Genomic DNA, 25,603 nt, shown 5'->3' on the forward strand with positions numbered 1-25,603 from the left:
CCAAAATCTTTTTATTGCTTCCAGGATAAAAAGTGAACTCCTTTGCTTAGCTTTTAAAATGCTTTACTAGCTGGTTCCAACCTTTCTTCCTGTTGTTACTGGCCAAACCATCTCTGTTTCTCACATCTACCATTGTGGTGTCCTTATACTAGTCATCCCCAGTGTCTGAAATATATTTTTTCATCTTTGCCTAACAGAATCTGTCTTCCTTCAAGACTCAAGTAGGACCTTATTCATTAAGCCTCTCATGATCCCTCTATGTAATAATCTCCAAGTAGCTCCTAATTGCCAATGTGACAAAATATAGGCTTCTCTGTCTGGCTTTTAAATATCCTTTTCCTCCTGGATGTAACCCATCTTTCAAGTCAAGCCAATAAACATTTATTAAGCAACTGTCATGTATACGGGACGAAATGGAGATAATAGCTTGTTGCACAGAAACTATGGGAGAATTGTAACTGAAAATTGAAGGAAGATAAGATTGCAAAGAGGTAGAGTTAAGGAGGGAATGTATTCCAGGCATGAAGGACGATCTATGAAAAGGCAAGGAATCCAGAGATGAAGTATCTTGTGCAAGGAACAGGCAGTTATTAGTCCCTATGTTGCTAGAATGTAATCCTCATTCATTTTGACCTCTCTGCAGTCTTTGACACTGGTAATCACATTTTACTCTTTGACATTCTCTTCTCTCTAGGTTTTCAGGACTCTATTCTCTCCTGGTTTCCTATTTATCTGACCATTCTTCTTCTTTTCTCCTTTGCTGGATTGTCTTCTACATCATGTCCTCTAATCAGATATTTCAAAGGATTCTGTCTTGGGCCTTCTTCTCTTCTCCCTTTATACTACTTCATTTGGTGAGCTCATTGGCTCCCATGGATTTAATAGCCATTTAATAGCAGTATCTTGGCAAGATAATGCAAAACCTTAGCAATCAAGAGTGCAAGGCTTTGGAATTCGAACTGCAATGGAAGGAAAATATAAAGGATAGCCAGAATTCAAGCAGCATGGTTGGGAATAGGCTGAAAAAGTGGCATGGTAACTTGCTTCTAGGCAAATTTAATAACAGTGCTTATATATTTACTGTTTGACTTACAGTCAGACAATTGAGTGAAAGGGAATGGAGAATAGAACATCCCATTATATTCACTGTTTCCTATTTTTAAAAATGCAGTTAATAAGTTCAGCCTTTGAGAAGATTTGAAAAAATAGCTTTTTTTTTTCAAAGTGAAAGTATGATTAATTAATAGGAATACTCTGTACACTGTCAGCTATGAATGACTGAGTTATTGTTTATTTCGCTGAATGGCTAATTTCCTTTTAAATTTTTTTTTTCAAATCACAAAAGGATGGCTTACTGAGTAGAAGAAGGATATATTCAGAAATACAGGTGATGTAAAAACAAATGAGAGCAATACAAATAAGGAAGCTCTGATATTATGAAGAAAGAACAATCTCAATTGAACACTTTCCCCCATAAGTGTCTTTCTCATCTATGCAAGTCAAATAAGATTCTCTGAAACATATAATAATCAAGATCATAGAGACTCTCCCCCCCCCTTTTTTTTATTACGTTATGATCATGCAATAATAAAAAACAGAAAGAAATTTTCTACCATCACTGAACATGTCTAGAGTGGAGTTTAAATGAAAGATATTCACCAGATATTATTTATGAATGATACTGAACTAATTATATAAAATCCTTCATATTTTTCATAAAATTTCATAAAATACTTCATATTTTTAAAAATGATATCTACCATAATTCAAGTAAATCCAAGATAACTATCCACACAGGAAAAATCAAATGGATAAAAATATATGAGCTTGAATAGAATTGACCACCAGAATAAAAATCTTCAGGAAACACTGAAAATTCCCCTTAGGGAATCATGCCAGGTTTTTAATGACACTATGCTTCTTCCTATAACAAGATCGACTTCTGAATATGAATATTTGTTCAATCAGTAAACATTTACTACATGCCTGTGATAGGAACTGAGTATATAAATATAAAAACATGACAATCTCTGCCTTCAAGGAACTTATATTCTACAGGATTTATGTTCAATGTTATGTAAATACAGACTTATTGATTTTTTTTTCCTCCAGAAGGGAAAGGAATAACATCTGAAAAAATAATGAAATTTGCAAGGCTGCATGGCTATTAGCTATGGAATAACACAACTAATAAAGCTATTTATAGTAACTCTGAGACAAAAACACAAAATAGCTCAATAATTTACTTTAGATAAAATCAAATTATTTAATCATGGATTTTAGCTAAAACTCATTTAAAAGTAACTAGGAAATTAGGTACCATTATTAGATACCAAATGTAGAATCTTAACTCTTTTAATAATATGCAAATTTCTGTGAAATGACACATACTATCTAGTATTTATTTACCTTTGCAGTTACTATTTAGTGTATAAATCTTGTTAAGAAATGGAATGTTAATATTCATGTTTTATTACCTATAATTAATGTGCTAAACTTTCAAGTTTTAACTAGCTTATTAAGATTAAGCTATAAGATTATAAAATCAACATGATTTTCCATTTTCTTTCCTGTTACTTCCTAGAAATAAGGTTATGCACTTTTCAAAATGTTATACTTTCAGGCCAAATTTGTCAGTCTGAAAGAAAGCAATCCATTTTCCATTTGTCTAATTTATGGTTAGCAAGTTAGCAAGTAAGAGAATCTGAAAGAATAACAATTCTCCAGGAAATTGCATATGCTTCTTTTTTACTTACTATGGTCATTATTGATTTTGAGAAAAGAACAAAAAAGACCTGAAATCACTTTGTACCATATGGCTTTAAACAAACAAGTGATGTTAGGACAATATTATTTAAGAAAGACACTTTTAAAAAATATTGCACTAACCTCATCAGGACTGGATGCCTGGTAAGTTCGATTTTCATCACTGAAGTCTTGATCCACTTCTGCATATTCCGTTTCACCAGTCACGCCAGCCCGTGACTCGTACACAGGCGTGACATTGTGACAAAGAGCAATAGCTTTCACTGCCTCATATATTCGACTGCTAACACTTTTTCGAACTTTAGGAGCTGAAGACTGAGATTTTCTGGATGGTGTCGAACCAGTACTATTACCACTACCTTGAGAAAACATCTTTAAAATAAGAAACAGAGACAAAAAGTAAAACAAACAGTGAAAGATAAATACGGTACACTGAACACACAAACTATGCAATTAGAGATTATTCATATACTGTTTTTCTAAAATTAATAATGTTTAAGGGGAGATTTTATTTTATTATCTATTTTCAAGTGTGTGTTTACAGAATAAAATTACTTTTGGCTAGAACTAAAGAACATCATTTTCATTTACTCTTAACTACTTGAACATATCTACTATTACTGTCAAATGTTTCCATGTGGTAAAATCTATAAAACCATACATTAATATAATATTTAAAAAATAATAAATAAATAATAAAAAAAATCCATTCCGGTAATTCCATTCTAATTGTATACTTCATTTTTTTAAAGTTCTTGTAAATTTGTTTGTCTACTACCAAAAAAAAAATATTCTAGTACAGCATTGAAGTTTTCATTTCTGACAGTTTCCATTTGAATTAACTGCAATATGCGTAAAATAATATTGAAGTAATTTAAAGAAAAGAAATGTTATTTCTGCTGGTTTGGGTTAGCTGAAGGATTTTCTTTTACACAATAAAAAAAAAAGGGTTATCATAGTTTTTAACTTCATAATTTGGATTTTGACTTTATAATTTGGTTTGACCACAGTTAATTAAAAGAAACACAACCCAACAACCTATCTTATATATTGATTAAAATGACTTCTGCGGGCATAGTTTTAAATAATGTTGCCCTAAATGTAACTACCAATTCATCACCATGGTACATGTTGATCTCTACTCAGATTCAGCTGTATGATTTAACAAGAATTGATTTCCTCCAGAGATGATGATTATTTTTGATTGTTAACCTATTGGGGGAAAGACCTTTTAAGGGTAGGGTGTGAAATAGCAACTTTACTTGATTCCACCACTTTCTGTCAACTTTAGGGTAACTTCACAACAAGCTTCCTTAGAAATCAAGCCTTCTGTTTTTTGACTGAGTGTACTGATCCACTGAACCGTGAACATTATGCCCATCAAATTACAGTGTTGTCTAATAAAGGGTTTAACTTTTCTGCTCATCTGGCACTGCTTTTCAGTGAAAGCTTTAAACCTCTGCATTTGCATTCTGCTAACACTGATGCCATTACAGTCGCAAATAAATTAAGCCGATTTACTCCTTCTGAATTATGTTATGTTTATTGATGCTTGTATAATTTAATTTCACACAAATTCCATTAAAGATTATGCCCTCTATCACAAAATGCTTCCAGTGGGGAAATATAATCAGGTTATAATAGATTTGTGTGTTGCATTACAGTGGACCTAGTAAACTCTTGTCATCTTAATAATAAAATACAACACAAACAAGGGATAAAATCAATGTCACATAAGAACTACTGTCTAGCTAACCAACTGACAGCTTCTATTAAAAAAGTATTAAATAAAAATCTCAGATGGAAACAACTATTGAATATTTGTTTTTCAAAAATATAAAGTAAACCTTCATTTTGCTGTCTTAAATTCCTCATTAATGAGAAACTTCCTTGAAATCCTGTTTAACATTATTCAGGAATCATAGAAAAAAATCTGAAAAAGATAAAGAACTTTAAGAAAATCAAGTAGTACTTTACAAATGAATGCAAAAAGAGAGACATTTGACTGAGTTAGGGAAAGTCATCCCCCAACTCCTTTCTATAGGAAATAAAAAGGTCAATTACACATATTATTTTATCCTTCCTAAATGTCTCAGAATATCAGATAATCCTACATGTTATTTAATTAAATCTAAATGATGCATATATCCAAATTAATAATATATGTAGGTAGTATCTCTCTTTAATCCCTCCCCCCCCCAAAAAAAAAACCCCAAACCCCAAATTCAAAGGAAAAAAGCTGATTAGGTTTAGACTGTTCCTAAAAGTTCTTTTAATCCAAGAAGTAGCCATAAAATTATTTTGGCTCCAATTTTTAACTATATGCTTCCAAATCTGTTACAATGGAATATGTTAATTTATAAAAGGAATTAAATGTCCAATTCTGTTTTAACTCAAAATATTATACAATCGATAGTCAACACTGATACCAAAGCTATATATCCAAAACTAAAAAAATAGTTAATTTTATCAATCTAACATATTAGGTAATAACTATAAAATAATAATAATGTCACCATTACTAGAAATTTATCTAACATGATTATACATGCTATGAGTAAAGATAAACTTCATATAGAAAAAACCCAGTGATAAAGAAAGTCTGGCTAAGTTCTGTCTTCCACAGTCAGCATTACAGAGATAGTCATTTACATGGCTGATTTTGGTTACAAATTAATAAATGCAAAAACTGCCACAAAAAGCAGATTTCACATGTTGATTTAGGCTTAATGCAGGAGTACAGAGTGAGAATCTAAAGGGAATAATCCTTAAAGTAGCAAATGTTGGAATTGGTAAGCCTTAAAAACCTACCTTGAAATATACACAAACACAATATGACTTATTTATATGTAAATTTCCAAATATTTCATCATAAGAAAGAAACTTGATATTTAATACATTTTTTGGAGAGGATTTTATCAGGAGTAAAAAAAAAAAAAAAAGAGAGAGAGAGAATTCTCTTGCCCTTTTAATAGAAATTGGGTATTAGAAGAAAAATTACCTGTGAGTAAGAATTTATGATATGATTTTGAATTTCATCCATTGTGTCAGTTCCATAAGATACAGTGCCTAGATGGAGACGCTTAAATATCATCTCATTTTGAGTAAGTGTTCCTAGGAAAAAATAATGAAAACAAGAAATATTAATTCATTTAAATATGTTCCAAAGAGAATAAAACATTTACATTCTTTTTGTCACCTTCCTGCAATATGCACTGTGTCATCTATATACCTATGGACAAAGGATCTTTCATCATTCTTATTGATGATCCTTAATTAACATCAGTTATATTTTTTTCTCTTTGTTAACTAGGTCAAGAACAGGATTCCAAGGGTGTCAAAGCTTAATTAGTCATTTAAGTAAATTAAAAGTATGCATAGTTTTATATTTTTACATATACTAAATTGTATGCATTCAAAAATTTTATATATTCTGGGAAAGACATGAAATGTGATTAATCAACTCCTATGCTTCTAAAACTTTTAGCAGCTTTCTATTACTAAATCTATACTGTGGTATGTGGTATCCCAAGTCCTTCAATAATATAGTGATGATTTTTATTTTTAGCTTTATCTCATCCTTCTGCTGTCACATACTCTGATTTATGCAATTGAGGCTATTCTTCATTACTGAATGAGCTCTTTATATTAGGATGTCCTTTGACTTCTACCATCTATTTTTAAAAAACATTTTAAACATTTAAATTTTTAAAAAAAATTTAAATTTTGAAATTGTGAATTTTAAATTCTTTCCCCCTCTCTAATACCTCTCCAATCACTGAGAAGGTGAGCATTATTCATAATGTATTCATATTACACATATTATACATATGAAGTTGGGCAAAATACATTTTCGTATGAATTATGTTACCAAAAAAGGAAGAAAGACAAATAAGTTTAAAAATTTTTTTTAATCTTTTCTTACTCTCTTTAGAGATAGATAGCATTTTTCAAGATGAGTCTTTTGGAATTGTTATGGATCATTTTTTGACCAGAGTGGCTAAGTCTTTCACAGTTTATCATTCTTATAACATTGTTATTAATGTGTATAGTCTTCTCCTGGTTTTGCTCACTTTACTTTGCATCAGTTCATAGAGGTCTTTCCAAGTTTTTCTGAAGCCATTCCCCGTCAATTCTGATGGGACAATAGCAATCCATCACAATTATATAACACAATCTTTTCATTTTTCAGTCATTCTCTAACTGATGGGTCTATTATCTGTTCTTAAAGTTCAATTCATACCTCCATGAAGCCAACCTTGCTTCTTCAGAGAATAATAATCTTTCCTCTTAGAATTCAGCTAAAACTTTATATTTCACTTTCCTCTAATAAATCTGTGACATGTTATTTTATATTAGAGAGAGGTGTGTGCCATGTCTCTACCAATTTCTATGTTATCAGGAAAAGAATGCCTTAATTCACATCCCCCTATCCATCTAATACATAACACAATGTTTTGTAGAAGTAGTAGACATGGCCTAATCATTCAAAGTATCTTTAAAAGTGGTCTTAGCTGTTTCATTATAAAGCCATTTGAGAATAAGTATCAATAAAACATTTCTCAAAAACCATATAAGAGGGCAAAACCATAATAAATCTAATAATTTTTAACTGCTGCAAAATGAAGTTTCTTTAATATGGGGGTAGGTGATAATAATCAAACAGAATTTTTAAATTCACATTTAAATCTATGTGTATAATTTGAAATAGCAGCAAGATTTTATTTATATCTAAATAGGAAAGAAACAAGGAAGAGAACAAACATTTGGAACTGCACCAAGTGCTTTACAAATATCACATTTGAATCCTAGCAAATAGGTACTATAATAATTCTCATGTTATTAAGAAATGGGCAGATGATTTTGAAACCAGACTTTTCAAATTCTAGGTCCAGTGCTTTATCCACTGCTCTACCTAGTTGCCTCCATTAGCAAATCTTAATGAATGAATTAAATGTTAGATCCTTTCAATCAATCAACAAATACAAATTCAAACTCAATTCCATAAATATTTACCAAGCACCCACCATGTGTTAGGCACTGTACTAAGTATGCAAATTAAGGGAAAAAAAAAAAAAAAAAAGGAGAAAGCCCCTGTCCTCAAGAAAGTTACAATCTAATGCCAGAAAACCACAAAGAAAGCTGAAAAGCTGGGGAAGGGAAGAGGAAGAGAGTGTAAGCAGTAAGGGAGAAAACTAGAGCATACCCAGTGCATGGGGAGAGGTTAAGCATACACTATGTACCAGTCAAAAATACAAAGGAAACAATGTCCACTCACCAGAAATTTGAGTTCTAATGAGGAAGAAAAGTACATATAAGACATATATTGCACAATTATCAAATGAATTATCAAACACACACAGAAGAGTTAAATACAAAATCATTTGGGAGGGAGTTAAGAGAATTGGGAATGTGTTCAAGTAGAAGGCAGTACTTGAGCTACTTCTCAAAGGAAGAATGAAGTTCCATGACAAATAGGGGAGGGTGCATTCGATGGAAGAAGGCTAGTATAAAATGTCATGAGTGAAAAAGAGAGACAATTTGGCTAGACTGAAATACTGAAGAGGGAGTGATGTTTACTGAGGCTAGAAAGAGAATTTGCAGTTAAACTATGAAACTACGGAGGGTTCAAACACTAAATGGAGTTCACAGGAATACAATGGAATTGATTGGATAAGGAATTCACATGCTCAAATTTATATTGAAGGAAAACTGCTTTGGCAGCAGTGGAACTGAGGAAAGACTTCAAGATAGGACACCAATTAGGAGGTTGTTGTAGGGACTGAATATGGTAGCTCTCAGTAGACAGAAGGGTTCTTATGTGCAAGATATTGTGAAGGCAGAAATGTCAAGACTTGGCAACTGACTGGATTTGTTAGGTAAGGGAACATTAGGAATATAGGATGTTGCTGAGGTTACAACCTGAAAGACTGAAAAAATTGTGGTGTTGTCAACAGAAATATGGAAACTCAAATGCAGGATGGAAGAACATAAGGAAAGATAATGAGGTCAATTTTGGACATGATAAGTTTAAGATGTCTCAGGGACACACAGTTTGAGATATCTAATAGGCAATCTTATGTGGAGAAAGGAAGAGCTCTCCCATCAATTTACTTTTCCAAAAAGAACTTTTTTTTGCTACTTCATGAATTTTTAAAATAAAAGAAAATTACTTCAACAGGTACTGTTTGAATGTTGAAATAAAATATTATGATAGAAAAAATGAGAACACTTTCATTTGGCTCACATTTCCATAATTGTTCTAAAAACATTTATAAAACTTTAAATAAAACTAAAATTTAAATAGGATCACCATGTGGCAGTGGGTTTTGGGAGGAAGAATGAAATTTTTTTTTACCTAAATAGTATATAATTTTCAATAAAATGCTTTTTAAAATGATAATCTAACCTTCCTTAAATTCTGCAATGTGCTCCTATTTCTAACTCTGTTCATTTTAAAATTCTATTTCCAAAGACTAGTCAAATTCTCAATTAAAAATAATAAATGCAAACGATCAAATGAATTTCTAAAATTGACCGTGAAGAATATTAAGACTGTCAACGTCTCTGCAATCTCCATCTGAAGCTCTTTCTTGTTCGCTGGCCCCCAGCAGTCAATTACTAAAGATCAGGAAAAAAAAAGTTTTCATCAAGGTCATTGGCTCAGTGTCAGAAACAGGTATGTTTTTAACACTGGAAATGACATTAAAGAAGATGCGCCAGATTATCAACATGGGACCTTTCCATTTGACTTGCAGTTAACTTGAATTCCATTTGATTTGACAGTTGCAGCTATCACAGTATCCTCTGTGATAGCTTTTCCAAAAGAATGTGAAGTTTATGAAGGCAATGCTTCTGTATTTGTATTCCCATTGCTTAACATAATGCTTTTTCCTTTATTCATTTTTAAAATCACAAGAAATATGAAAAGTTAGGTCTATGATTCAAAATGCCCAATTCTATTCTCAATTCTCCTATTGATGTGCTGTGCCCAATGATTAGTCATTTAACTTTTACAACATAGTTGTTTTTTAATTTATAAATTTATATATTATAAACCACATTAGATCTTAACACATTGGTATCTAACCTAAAAGATTTTTAATATTTGTCAAGTCTTGATTTAAAAATCCTCAGAGTTACATAACTCATTTTCTTCTTCTATTTATATTATTTATATTAAAATACTTTAAAAGCAATGAATTGAAAGAATAATGACAGGAGTGCTAAAGGTCAGAATGAGTAAAGCAGGACAAAAAAGTCAAGAAAGGGGGAGTGGGGAGAAATTTGTTACTATTTTCAGGTCTGTTGTGGAAAAAAAATGGCGATCTAACAAGCAGCTAGGGTTATGACAAGCCATGACAGGCCTATATAGAGGAGGTCATGAAAACTAGAAGACAGGGAAAAAGCAGAGCTTATCAAGTTTTACTTTGCTTCTGTTTTGTCTACAAATGAGGAAGATTTCTTGACTGGCCCCAATCTACCTTTCTAACTTTCTAACACATTGTTTCTTTTCATGCTCCTAGTGATCTCCAAAAGAATATGCAGAATTAAATGCTTCAGGAGTCCAAAAGGATAAAATTGGTGCAAATTTCAAAAACTGGAAGAGAATATTCAAACTATAGACAGTTTGACTTTGATTTCTAGCAAAATTCTATAAATTTTTATTAAAGACATATTTATTAAACTAGAAAAGTTGTTCATATTCTGTGACAGTCATGTTCTAAAAATTTTAAGATGGACTTTAATATGGATCAATGTTAAGTCAGACTTTTGGTTTCAAAAACTCCACAACTTTACAGAAGCTGTGGCTATAGAAGAGTGTGGTTTAAAAAGATCTGATCTTAAAGAAGGGAAAGTGACCGATATGTGCAAGAATGTTTATGGCAGCTCTCTTTGTGGTGGCCAGAAACTGGAAACTACGTGAATGCCCATCAATTCGAGATTGGCTGAATAAATTGTGGTATATGAATATTATGGAATATTATGGTTCTGTAAGAAATGACCAACAGGATGATTTCAGAAAGGTCTGGAGAGACTTGCATGAACTGATGCTGAGAGAAATGAGGAGGACCAGGAGATCGTTGTATACTTCAACAACAATACTATATGATAATCAATTCCGATGGACATGGCCCTCTTCAACAATGAGATGAACCAAATCAGTTCCAATAGAGCAGTAATGAACTGAACCAGCTACACCCAGCAAAAGAGCTCTAGTAGATGAATATGAACCATGACATAGAATTCCCAATCCCTCTAATTTTGTCCGCCTGCATTTTGGATTTCCTTCACAGGCTAATTGTACATTATTTCAAAATCCGATTCCTTTTGTACAGCAAAACAACTGTTTGGACATGTATACATATACTGTATTTAATTTATACTCTAACATAATTAATATGTATTGGTCAATCTGCCATGGGGGGGGGGAAAGGAGGGGAAAAATTAGAACAAAAGGCTTGGCAATTGTCAATGTTGTAAAATTACCCCTGCATATATCTGGTAAATAAAAACTATTAAAAAAAAAAAGATCTGGAAGATAAATAGGGCTTAAAAATACTAGAACCCAGAACTATTAAAGTGATAATCCTGAGTCATCTAAAGGAAGGAGAGCTTATTTTAAAATTTTTTATAGTGCCTAAACAGATAATTATTAAAATTTGTCATTTGTCATGACTGCTACATGAATTTTTTTTTCCTTTGGTCTAAAAAACATTCCTTTTGACAAAGATGTAAAAAATATAAATTTAAAAAAATCCATTAATCCCCTAGCTTTCTTGTTATTACCTTTATTTTCCATTACTAACTTTATTTTCAATATCATATCTAGTAGTTAGGGGAATTACTCAATTTTGGAAATCTGAAAACCAATGGAAGAGAGTAAGTAAAAAAAACTATCTCATAATATAGTAAGTAGTGTTCAAAGACTAGAAATTGTTTAGATAGCTAAAATTCATTCAGCCTATACAACTGGTTTATTATTGTTCTTTAGAGATATAGTAATTCTGTCAGTTATGGGCTCTTTGAGGACATAGACTGTTTTTTGCTTCTTTTTGTATTCCTCAGTGCTTTGCATAGTGCTTGGCACATAGTAGACACTTTATGGATGTTTATTAACATTCCAAGCACGGGAGATAGTAAAGTGAAAGTGCCTGAAGCTGAGAGAGGAGTAAGGTATAAAAATATAATCAAGGTAAAAAGGTGCCAGATTATAAAGATCTCTGAATGTCAAATAGAGAATTTTATAGTTGATCCTGGAGATGAGAAAGAGCCAATGGAGTTCAAAGAGTAAGTGAATTCTTATACATCAGGAAAAATCTCTTTATTGGCTAAATGGAAGATGAATTGGATTGGGGAGAAAACTGAGGCAGGCAAAAAACACCATCAGGTAATAGTACAAGCCTAAATCTGCACCAGCCAAGACAGTGTCAGAAGAAAGGGAATATATTTGAGACATGTTGCAAAGGTAAAATGTGTGGGCCTGAGCTAAAGATTAGAGAAGGAAATGGATGGGGAGAGGGAAAGAGAACCTTCTTTTTGTTGCGATTTGGAAAGTAAAATTAAACCTCTGACAGATTGATGTTAGATATGTTTATATACTTAAGCTTTTTATTCTGTAGTATAATAATCTGGGGAACACGAAATAAATAATCACAGAGTTGGCTGAAAATGATTCTGACACAATAAATCCATTTTAAAATTTGGCATATTGCAGACAACTCTGTTCCTTTTAGTAGCCGTGATTAAGGGGGGAAAAAAACCTTCATTTCGGAACACTGATTTATACAAGCAAACTGAAATTATAATATGCCATAATTCATGACATAATTTCTTTATAACCTCAATTTTTGTTTCAAAATAAATGTAAATTAACAAAAAATCCTACAGTTCTAATATCATTAAATTCTTAAGTTACTTATAAATTATGTAAAAAAGGCTTCTTTTCCAAAAAATGATTACATCTTTTGTCAAAGCAGCAATGGAATGAATCTATGACTATGATTCTTCTATTTAGATGAATACAACTGTAGTGATTTCTTTAAAAAGAATGGGTAGTAACTGCAAATAGATATTTATATGTTTTATTCTTCAAAATCATTTTTTCATACTAAGTTTAATACTGGAACTTTTATTATAAACACTACATATGACTCAAATTTCATCAGATGCAATCTACAAATACTGATAATCAAACTTTTTAGAATTCAATTGGTGGTTGAACAACATTGAAATCTGACAAATTTATATGAGTTATATAAGATTCTTTTTTTATAACTCAATTTTTGGTGATTTTTAGAATTTTCTGTGGTGTATTACATTTCTCTTGCTCTCTTAATAAGTAAAAGTGTCCAATAAATTCCCAATTTTGAAAACTTGCAAAGAAATGGGATGAACTAATCTGCAAATAAATGGAATGAGCTAAACTTTAAGATACCCAGGCAGCCACCTGATGACAGATTATCAAAGAAGATTTTCAACTTTATTTTGGCATATACTTACTACAGAAGGGAAAAACCATTTGTCAAAAAGTTTGGGTAGGATTTCTGAAGAAAAATTTAGTAGTCTCTTTAATGAAGGAAAGAGTTTTCTGACTACAATTGTATCATTAAACACAGAGCAAAGCAGGCAAAGAGGAAATTAATTTCTCAGGAAAAAGTCCTGCAGGCATCATTCCCTGGGTAGCAACAGATGTGATTCACAACAGAGCACTGGATAATTTTTTTGAGAAGCAGATGCAGAGCTTTCTGATCAAATATTACTAAATTGTAATTTGGCCTAATACCAAAACTCTTAACAGGCCACAATAAAACAGCAAGCAAGTACTTGCAATATATAAGCATTAATAACTCTGCCAGTACATTATAAGGATGTGCAGATATCTTTTCTACAATGTCTCCACTTTATTGGAAAAAGAATTTTTCTTAAGAAAATATTAAGATATTGATTTAAATAATACAGTTTGACAAATGATGCCTTAAATAACAAATTTGGAAATGAAAAAATTAACATTTCATTTCCCAGACTAATTTATGATTTCACAATACAATAACATTATACATTAATATTTTCAAAACATTTCATAATTATAGGAAGAGAAATGAATTTAAAGAATATCTATCTTAGTGTATTAGGCTTCCTCAAAGATTATGAAACCCAGTACTGTATCCATCTGTTCAACCATTATATGTGTTAAGTATTCAATTGGTCCAAACACCCCTAAAATGTTAATTACAGCACTCAAATGCAAGTATACGCATTAGTAAATAATTGTGCTAGGGAAGACTGTTCATGTTATAATTGAATACCCTAGTTATTGTCATGAACAGGCAGAAAGCTTGCAGAGTCACAGCCTGAATTCAAGAACACTGAATACAAATTTCCCAATCTTATTTTCTGTTATTATAAGCTCTGCATACACTAAAGAATATAAAACATATACACTACTACTCAGAAAAGCTTTAGAAACAGCATATTCCCCTATAACAGATGATGCTTTTCTGTCAAACTTATATGTGATTCAAGTCCAAACAACATGGCATTTTGGGTAATGGATGCTATAATTAAAATGTGAGTCCTAAAAAACCTGTTGTTTTAGTGGGTGTTTTTAGTAATGGCTTTGTTCTACACGAAGATAAAAACTCCCTAACAAAGGAATTAATGTATTGCTTTAATAGGCTGCGCCCTGAGTTAAGTTTTAAAATTTATGAGTTCTCTGCAGCATTGTTCTTTAAACAATGGCATTGTCAAATGCAACCAGTGAGAAGATTAAAGTTCTCCCAGCAGATTAAGTACAAATTATCTGTCCTCCTGTTTCAGCATCATTTGTTCATTTATCACATAACGTCTAGTATTTCTGGTCAGTGTCAATATGCTCTGCATCCTTGCAGTTAACAGATGTCTTCTCTTGTCGAATGAATTACTTTATGTTTCACGCACTGGTGGCCGCAGATGTGTCACTATAGCAACATCATTAATTTCAGATCTTACCGGAAACATGCACTCCAATCAAACCTAATTATACCACATTGCTTTCTTGTCCCACAATAAGGAAACTATAATGCAATTATTGGGATACTTCATTTTCTATTCTGCTGTGGCAAATGAGAGAGCCACTGTGATGGACGCTTCTTGTCAAAAAGCTTATTGATGAAGCACAAACCCAATTTACAATCATATAAAGGACTACCTTGCAATTATGTTAGTAATGTAATGCTCCTTAGACTCAACAACTAATTCTTAATCATTTCAGCTGAAAGCTTGGGTCACAGCAAAAGATTTTTTCAGACTGTTTTCAAGATTTTTCTCTCTGCTTCCAACAGAGAAATGTGGAATGTCATATTTATGCTGAAACACAATCACCTACTGATAACTGCACTTCCTCCCCATGTCCTCTAAGAAAAAAAAAAAAATTAGGTCACTTCAGTGATCTTTAAAATCTAACACACTTCTTACTTAACAACAGCTCCGCAAGGGGGCAGGAGAGAAATTATTTATGCAACTAGGTTAAAGAAAAAAAAATGTTATTTTTCTCCCACATAATTTTTTTCCAGGGGAATAAAATCTACAAGCATTCCTGAAAATTTAAAATACTCTCATTTTCATTAGCAAGTCTAGTAAATACTACATTAGAGGAAATAGGAAAAGTAAAGCATAGGGAGGGAAAAACCTGATGATATTATTATTTTTTAATTCCTGTGCCAATTCAAAGTTAGGAATAACTGGTAACCATATATTTTCCCTATCTGTTTTACTCTTTCTCAATTCAGAAATAATGAAGAGGATTCACTTGATCAATTTTTGCATTTCTAAAATATCAATATAAATTATTGAGGAGAAGTAGCAAAAAGGCTTAATCTGTGAGTGACAGGATTTCCTTCAGCTACATTCAAAAATGATTATTGTTTTCTGATACATGTATTAAGAAATTTTGTGATAAAACATAATTATTTTTCAACCACAGAATATAACTTTGCTAGTATGAAAATCAAAACATTTTGTATAGGTAATTTTAAATAGAATTTTCAGCTATTCATACAGAAATCAGCAAGTTAATAAGCATTTGTTAAAAGCTTATAATGTACAAAATTCTATGCTAGGGGCTGGCTTGGCTGACACAACAAAAAGCAAAAACTTGTTTTCTGCCTTCAAGGAATAGACAACTATGTACACAGAATGTATACAGAGTAGACAGACAGTGGGAAAGGTTGCTGAAGATAGGATTTCCAGAAAAACCAGTAAGTAGTGAGGAGGGAAAGTAAAGCAGTGACTCCAGAGATGAAAGGTCCTAAGTGAGGAATGAATGAATGGAATTGCATGTATAAAATACTTAGTATAGGTAAACCACGATGCTCATCGCTGGGGAAACCAACAGGAAGGAATTAAGTATTAAGCAGCTAAGGGCTTGACAAATATCATCTTATTTGATCCTCATCACAATCCTGTGAGGTAAGGGCTACTCTTACTCCCATTTTACAGCTGAAGATTCTGAGGTATATAGGGGTGGTTGACTTGCCCCAGCTAGCCCATAAGTAAGTCTGAGGCTGAATTTGAACTCAGGTCTTTCTGATGTTAGGTCCAGCACACTCTTTACAAAGATATTCTATTCCATCAGATAATACCTATAAGAAATTTTAGCTGTTAAATGCGATAGAAAGTTCCCAAGATCTTTAGCATACAGTGGCAAAATATAAGGTAATGTGTTCTTTTCAATGCTGTTTCTACTAACAAAATCATCAGTTTCTGATGTTGAAAGGCCCAAACTCTTTGTTGGCAAGAACTTTCTATTTGGGCCTCAGTAGAGAAGGCAATAATTTTCCGAGAAGTAGTTGCCATTACACATCTCCCCAAGGAGACTTTGCAGGGTTCTTCAGTTCAGAATTCTGGACTATCTCCAATCTGAGAGTAACAAAGGCAGTCACTGAGGTGAGTAGCAGGCTGACGGTATTTTCCCCCTTATATTTGCTGTTTCACTTATACTGCGCCTTACTGTAGAAGTTGGTCCACAGTTGCCTGGTCTTTTTTTCTACATGAGTGGCTTCCCTGCCTAACGGCTCTGAGGGCAGGAGTAAAAGCAGAACTGGTGGGCTGACATCACCATTCCCAAGGCTCTTGGCTTCTGGGTCCTATGCTTTTTGTTCATCGAAGGCTCAGCAGAATAATGGCTGAGGCAGTGCTGATAATTTGACTCACCTGATAGAAGCTGCCTTCTGTCTCTCTTGGGGGAGCAAAAAAACTAATGCAAATAGATCACAAAGTATAGAGAAGGGAACAAAGTCTAAGACAGGAAGGGCCAGATTAGGAAGGGCTTTAAATACCACACAGAGGATTTGAAGTTTGCTTCTAGAGGTTAGAAGGAGCTCCTGAAGTTTTCTGAGTAACAGAAGGACAAATTTAGATCTGTTCATTAGGAAAAAAGAACGAACAAACAAACAAAAAATCCAAAACTTTGGTAGATAAATGGAGGATGAATTAGAATGGGGAAATAGGGAGACCAATTCGAAGGCTATTGCACTAGTTTTAGAATGAGGAAATGCCATCCTATATCTGAATGGCAGATGATATGATATGAGAAGAGAGAATGGGATATAGATGAGGGATCTTGTGAGGATAGAAATTTTAAAAAAAATTCATTTGTTTTAAACTAAATTCAAAATAAGAAAACAAAATTGAAAAAGGCAAAAAAGGAAAAAAAATCCTAAAACACAACACTGACATGAGTCTGGCCGATCAAGATTAAAAATATGTAACAGTAAATTTTCCTTTCAAGAAAGCATAAATAATAATGGAAGATACTATATTCATAACTGTTCATCTTTTCTTTGTTTCCTTGTAGGGTATTCTTTTGTTTTCTACTGTGTACTTTTTATTTTATTTATTTTTTTTGTTCTCTTTCATTCCATCCCCCCCCCCCCATATCCTCCAAACAGGCTACATTAAGCGTATATATATATATATATATATATATATATATATATATATATATATATATATATATATATATATATATATATATATATATATATATATATATATATATATATATATATATATATATATAATATATATATATATATATATATATATGCACATACATGTAAACATGTATCTAAAACAATATTAATGTCTGATACATAATGTAAATTTTTCTCTTGATTGGATCTTTGATTTGAAGTCTGACTTTGTCTGAGGTCAATGATGATTAGATTTTACTTCTAGGGGCAGCTAGGTGGCGCAGTGGATACAGCACCAGCCTTGAATTCAGGAGGACCTAAGTTCAAATCTGGTCGCAGACACTTAACACTTCCTAGCTGTGTGACCCTGGGCAAGTCACTTAACCCCAGACTCAAAAAAAAAAAATTTTACTTCTAAATTCTACTCCTGATCCTTGTTTTAGAATTTGTTTATATCTCCTATTTCCTATCCTTGATAACTCTTGTACTTATATTCATCTTCTTAACTTGCCTTGCTCTTATTTCCCAAGCCTATTAACCCTTCTATTTTAACTCTATTCCTTAATTTATTTGCCTTTCTATTACTTAGCCTCCTCCAGTCCATGTATCCCTGTATCCCTACTTTATTTTCTGCCATACTTTCCTTCCCTATTTATCCCTTTTTGTACACTTTGTCCCACTGCCATGAATCTATATATTTTTCCATGCCCCATATTATTCTATTCCCTCCCATCTTATTATTTTTTTTTTTATAGATTTTGGAGGGTGGTACACCTTTCATGGTATATATGGTAGTGTTCCCTATTTAACCCATTTTCTCTCCTTCTCCCCTTCTAATGCCTCGGTTTACTATAACTATTTTTACCTTTTTTAGATTTTTATCCTTTTTTTTTTAAGAGTTAAATCATATTAAATTCTGCCCCAATCTTTGTAAAAACATAAATTTTCTATTAAGTTCAGGCTTGGTTGGAAGTCCCAAAAATCTGCAAATTTATTGAATGTCCACTTATTCTCATTCAATATTTATGGATAATTTTGCTGAATATCATATTTTTGGCCACAGGCCTAGTTTTTTTGATTATCAGTATATATGATTCCAGTACCTGTGGTCATTTATTGTGGTTGCTGATAAGTCCTGTACAATTCTACTTGTAGATGCAGTATATTTGAATTTTTTTGTTTCTTGCAAATCTGGAATTTTTGAAATTTGGTGATATTTCTGTTTTCCACAAATGATCTCTTTGAGATGGTGATAAGCAAAATTTTCCCCCTGAGGCAATTAGGGTTAAGTGACTTGCCCCGGGTCACACAGCTAGGAAGTATTAAGTGTCTGAGGTCAGATTTGAACTCAGATCCTCCTGACTTCAAGGCTGGTGCTCTGTCCACTGTGTCACTTAAGATATCCCAGCAGTTTTTTTTCCCCCTATTTCTACTTTCCTCTTCTGTTCTATCACTTCAGGACAATTTTCTTGGATTATTTCTTGCATTACTGTGTAAAGGTTCTTTTATTAGCCACAGGATTCAGGTAGTACAATTATTCTTAAATTTTCTTTTCTTGATCCAATCTCCAGATCTGTTGTTTTTCTGATAAGATATTTCACATTCTGTTCCATTTTTTCATTCTTTATATTTTGTTGTTTTTAGTCTCTTGTAGCTTCATTGGCTTCTTGCCCATCCTAATTTTCAAAGTTATTTTATTCTTGAAGACTCTGGTTCTCCCTTTTTAGTTGTTGCTTAGCTCTTCACCTCATCCTTACTCCCAATAATCTTGTTTTTGTTTTTTTAAGTTTTCCCTCAATCTCTCTCATTTGGATTTTGAAATATTTTTTGAGTTCTTCTATAAATTCCTTTTTAGGCAGGAACCCATTTATTGTTACTCTTGGAGTAGAAGAGGCACTATTAATGTAAGAACTAATCTCAGACGGAAGGCAGGATGGTACCTCTATTTTCACTTCAGCTCTCCCCTATAACTTGGAACCCCAAACTAAAAATTCTTCTCTTCTACAAGTGCCCACAGCTAGGAAGGTCCCTGCCCCACTGCCTTTGTACTTAGCAGGTTTCCTCTCTACTAGAGCAGCATATCTGCAGCACTGGCATTCCGAATCAACTGAGGTTCCCTCAGTCTTCCCAGACTCCAACCCCCCAACTCCCCAAGCTATCTTGGAGGTGAAAGGTCCTGTGGATAGGGCTGAGGCTCTGATCAAGCCCAGCTAGTCCCAGGATTCTCCACTTGCTGTTTCTGAGGGGCCTGAAAGTATTTACATTTCACAGTTAAATTGCCTCCTAGGGTATTCTTCAGTCCTCTCAGGTGGTCCCTGGAGGACCCTGTTCTGCCCCAAGTCTTCTTTGTTGTTCACCAGTCAATGTTTGCCCTGAGGTACATATCTGTTCTATTTGTAGGGGAAATCTGGAAAGCGTGACATTTTCTGACCTACCCTATCCCAGAATCCTCAAAGTTGGAAATTTTAAGATTTGGCAACAGTGGATATTAGGATAAGAGTAAGGAGTTGAATTAAAATTGTAAACCTGGGTAAAGGAGAAGATGATGTTGTGCTAATAATTGGAAAGTTTGGAAGAAGTGCCATTTGAAGGAAAATGTTATTTTTTGGACATGTTGAGTATGAAGTGCTTATAAAGTATCCAATTTGAGATTCCCCAAAGGCAGCTATTAATGAGAGACTGAAGATTAGGACTAGATACAAACATCTGGGAATCACCTATAAAGATAAGATAATTAATCCAGGGAAGCTGGTAAGATCACTAAGTGAGATAGTACAGTGGGAGAAGAAAAGGAACACACAACAGAATCTTCATGGTTAGTGAGAGTGATTAATGGATGAGTCGAGATGAGAAACCAGCAAAGGTGGTATTTAGGAGTAGATAAACAAATTAAGGGGAAAACAAGGAGAGACCACTATCACAAAAAAAGAACTAGTGAGAGAACACCTAGGGAAGAGATTGAAGAATAGTATCAAAGAGTACAGAGAGAAATCAAGAAGGATGAGGACTGAAAAAAAGTCTTGAAATGTGTTAATTAAAGGGTCACTGGTGATTTTGGAGAGAGCAGTTTTAGTTGGATGATGAGGTAAGAAGACAGATTGTAAAAGGTTTAGAGGAGTTTAAATAGCAACAATGAGTACAGATAGTTTTCTCAAAGAAAATAATATAATAAAAGTATGGTCTCACAAACTAAGTGATAAAATATAAAAAACAGAATTGGCTAAAATCTCCAAAGATGGCCAAATACTCTGTGTTCTTCTACTTGTTTTTGCGTACAACTCACATAGCAACTTTAACGGCAAATGCCATGGGAGTAATAAAATGAGTATGAAATTAAGAATGAATGCCACTAGCTACAATTTTTTAACTTAGCCATTTTTACTAAAAGAAAAGGTAAGATGGCATAGTACATAAAGAGTTAAAGCCATAACCAGCTACACCCAGCGAAAGAACTTGGAGATGACTATGAACCACTACATAGCATTTCCAATGCCTCTGTTTTTGTCCACCTGCATTTTTGAATTCCCTCATAGGCTAATTGTACAATATTTCAAAGTCCGATTCTTTTTGTACAGCAAAATAACTGTTTGGACATGTATACATATATTGTGTTTAATTTATACTTTAACTATTTAACATGTATTGGTCAAATCTGCCATGGGGGAGGGAGGGAGGAGGGGAAAAATTAGAACAAAAGGTTTGGCAATTGTCAATGTTGTAAAATTACCCATGCATACATCTGGTAATTAAAAACTATTAAAATAAAATAAAATAAAATAATAATAAAGAGTTAAAGCCATAGGTTATGCCTTTGACAAATACTATCCTTGTTACTGGGAGTAAACCACTTGACCCCTCAATGTCCCTCTATCGAAAATTAATAAAGTTGTTGATTATAGAGGAGTTACTGATCTGCATTAAGGTAGGAGTTCCTACACAAGTTCCCTACACAAATCAAATATAGATCTAGAAAAAAGAATTCCTATTAAAATATGTAAGATTTTTTAAGATGTAAGAAAAATATCTAGTTTTGTAAAGAAAGACATTCACTATTTTCCTTATCTTAAAACAAAAACACTTTTCCTTGATCCTTTATCACCTAAAGCTATAATCTTTTCCCGCCCTTTTTTTCAAAGTTCAATTTCTAGCAAGAGTACATGTACAACCTTTACTTTCTAATCACCCACACAAAAATAGACTGGTGTAAAATCAAGAGATTTGGGGCAGAACAGTGGTCCTCCAACCACAACCCAAGAAAACCTGAAGAAAGACTCCAGACTAGAGATTAACCCATATGAAGCACAAATATCTCTGGCTAGGTCCCCAGAAACCAAGTGAGGACTCCTGGTGCTAGCTAGAATTGACTGGAACCTCAGCAGTAACCACAGGATCTTTCACCTCCTAGACTGCGGGTAGAGTCGGGAGTCTGAGTCTGGAAGACTGCGGGGAACCTGTGCTGCAGAGACTCTACGCTGGGAGGGAAGGAACCATGCTGAGTATAGCAGGGAATAATAAAATGAGTATGAAATTAAGAATGAATGCCATTAGCTACAATTTTTTGACTTAGCCATTTTTACTAAAAGAAAAGGTAACATGGCATAGTACATAAAGAGTTAATGGATACTGGTACTTGTAGCCTCCTACAAGTAGCTTTTGATTTGGGGTTCCAAGTTAGAAGGGAGAACTAAAGTGAAGACAGAAGCATCATCTTCCCTGGCCCTAGGAATAGAGGAGCTCACAGTAAAAAGTGTACCAAAAAAAAGTGAACAGGCAAAGAAAGAACCCAACCACAGAAACACTGTGGGAATAGGAAGACCAAAATTCATCTTCAGAGGGGGATGCTGTGGTTAAAAAAAAAAGCCCCTTCTACCACAAGGAGTAACATCAAATGAGTATCTGCCCAGAAGAAATTTATAGAACTCAAAAAATATTTCAAAATTCAAATGAGAGAGATTGAGGGAAAACTTGGAATGAAAAAATTGAATAGAATGTGAAACATCTTATCAGAAAAACAACATATCTGGAGAACAGATCATGAAGAGAAAATTTAAGAATAATTGTACTATCAGAAAGCTGTGACTATCAAAAGAACCTTGACACAGTAATAATGCAAGAAATAATCTAAGAAAATTGTCCTGGAGTAATACAACAGTAGGGAAAAGTAGAAATAGAAAAAACAAATCCACTGGTCATCACCTCAAAGAGATCCGTTGTAGAAATAACATAGAAATATTACCACTAAATTTCAAAAACCCTAGATCAAAAGGAAAATTTGCAAGAAATAACCAAAAAAATTGAAAAATACCGGAGCTACAAATCAGCAGTCCCAAGAAAAGACCACAGGTTCTGGAATATGTACCAGTAATCAAAAGAACTAGGCCTGCAGCCAAAAATATGATATCCAGCAAAATAATCCATAATATTGAATGAGAAAAAAATGGACATTCAACAAACCTGCAGATTTTTAGGACTTTCAACTAAACCTGAACTCAATATATAATTTAACATATAAAAGTCAATATCATAGATCAATTTTAAGGAACTTAACATGCATAAAATTGTTTATGTTTTTTTTACATGGAAATGTACACCATATGTTTAAAATTGATTTCAACAATAGGGTAGTTCAAAAGAAAGACTGGGGCAGAGTTAAGGTTAAAAATAGTTATGTTATACAAAAGAGTGGGCAGAACAGATACAGAGCCATAGAGGGGGATGAGGACTCATAGTCCTGAAAACCTACTCACATCAAGAATGGGTTAAATAAGGAACACTACATATATACCATGAAGGGTATAGCATCTTCCAAAATCTAAAAGAAATAAAGAGAGAGGGATGGGAGGAGGGAGAAACAAAGGGTAGGGGAAGATGTCAGAGGAACAATCCATGGTTGGGGTGTGTGTTAAATATTTGCAAGGTAAGTAAGGAGCAGAATGAAAGCAAAAAGTTAGCAGGGACAGGAAAAATGTGTGTGTATGTATCTATATACGTATACATAAATATATCCTTGCTTAACTATATCCTGCTTGTAAGAAGTGGAGGGATGAAAGGGGAAAAAAAAGGAATAAAGAAAAAAAGTGCACAGCAGAGAACAAAAGAACAACCTACACAGAAGTAATGAAAAGACAGATACTCATGAATATAATTTCTTCTATTATATATCCTTTCTTGATCTATCCTCCCTGATGATCTGCTGGGCATATGATAATATTCTGTTTTCCCTTTCTGTTTTTTTTTATTATTCTGTTTTTTAAATTAAAAAAAAAACCTTAAAAATATATTCTGGCCTTAATCATAATAATTTGTGTCCTTAGGCTTATCAAACATAGACTATGACAATTGCTTCTGAATCTTATTTCCAATGAATAAATTAAAAAACACACCAAAGCTTTTATAATATTTTTTTTACATTTGGCAATGCTATAAGTCTCTGATTTATATTTTGACTAATTGTTTCTCTTGAAATTTTATCTCATTTTTCCCCCTCCAAAAGAATTTTGTTACTGCTTTCTTTAGTTTCAGAAAATGCTTATGATTTGACTGGCATAGCATTAAATGTGCAAAGTATTTAATGTAATTTTTTATTCTGACAAGAATTAAACATAAGTAATGACTATCTCCATGTACCTGCATTATTTATAGAAAATTTCTATAAGTTTAACTTTGCTTTATTCCATGTATTTTAAGTATTTTAGGGTTGTTTTTTTTAATAAAGGAAATTTCACATTCATGGCTTTTCTAAGTACTTTACAGAAATGCTGATTTGTTGTGGATTTATTTTGTATCCAGTTACTTTATTAAAAACAATCAAATCAAAGTGTTTTCATTCATTCTAGGATGATTTCTAAATATACTATCAAATCATCTGAAAATATACATTTTTATCTCATTTTTGACAATATTTACAAATGATAGCTTGAATTTTTAGAGTAATGTCAAATAGTAGTAAGAGAGAAATTATCTTTGCTTCATAGTAATCTGTGATGTGAGATATTGTAATGTTCCCACATTACAAACTAGCTCTGGATTTTTAATATATACTGTGTATCATACCAAATGATTTTTTAATGCTTATACATTTTAGTGTTATTTTAAAAAAAACAAATGACAGATACTATATTTTATAAAAGGTTTTTTCCATATAAAAATAATCATACAGTTTTTACTTTAGTGATTGATATAATTAATTCATTTCTGTTGAATTTTCAATAGAGTTTTGCTATTTGGTCACATGTCAAGGTGGTCAGTCAAAAATGCTCCACTGGATTGGGGACCTTGGGATGACAGGAGGAAATCGAGGGAGATCTACAGAATGTTGGGAGGACCTCCTATAGCAAACTTTTGAGTTGTGATTAAAATTCATACCATAGGGTCAGACATGGAAGAGCTGATGTATAATTAAAGGGAAAACTTAAATTGATGAGGTCATAGAGCCATTTGACTGCTGTGTTAACTCATCACCTTCCTTTAAATTTTCGATTTTTCTGGAAGACACTTAAATGCAATAGTTTTTGATAATTCTCTTATAAAGAGTAGTCCAAAAGTCTTAGTGCAGTTACATCCCTTCATTGCACTAATATTTTTTGGTTACCCTGTATACATTATAAATTTTATTTTAAATGTTTAAAATCTTAGCCATTTGATTTTTTTTTTTTCTCAATCAAGTTGACTATTAGGTGATCCATTTTCCTCTCCCAAATCTAACTCTTCTGTCAGTTCTAAAACTTTTAATTTTCAAAATTTTCTATTTCTTATTTAATTTTCAAGAGTTTGTTAATATATTTATAATTTGTTTCCTCTGACTTTATGAATAAAAGTTTTCTAACATACAGATTTTCCTCTGAGGCTTGCTTTAGTGGCATTCTGTAAGTTTTGGTTTGTCA

General features: G+C 32.8%; 1 protein-coding gene across 4 annotated transcripts in view; it reads right to left on the reverse strand.

Moving 5' to 3' along the window:
- ATP9B (ATPase phospholipid transporting 9B (putative)) overlaps positions 1-25,603 on the reverse strand; it is a 448,624-nt gene that overhangs the window by 103,722 nt on the left and 319,299 nt on the right. For all 4 annotated transcript variants that reach the window (XM_074273531.1, XM_074273522.1, XM_074273514.1 and 1 more), the window contains exons 14-15: positions 5,768-5,880; positions 2,890-3,138 (exon numbers count right to left, since the gene is read on the reverse strand). In XM_074273531.1, coding sequence (XP_074129632.1) covers positions 2,890-3,138; positions 5,768-5,880 — 362 coding nt within the window. The remainder of the gene's footprint in view (positions 1-2,889; positions 3,139-5,767; positions 5,881-25,603) is intronic.

Source organism: Sminthopsis crassicaudata, chromosome 1, assembly GCF_048593235.1.
Source record: "Sminthopsis crassicaudata isolate SCR6 chromosome 1, ASM4859323v1, whole genome shotgun sequence".
NCBI classification, from domain to species: domain Eukaryota; kingdom Metazoa; phylum Chordata; class Mammalia; order Dasyuromorphia; family Dasyuridae; genus Sminthopsis; species Sminthopsis crassicaudata.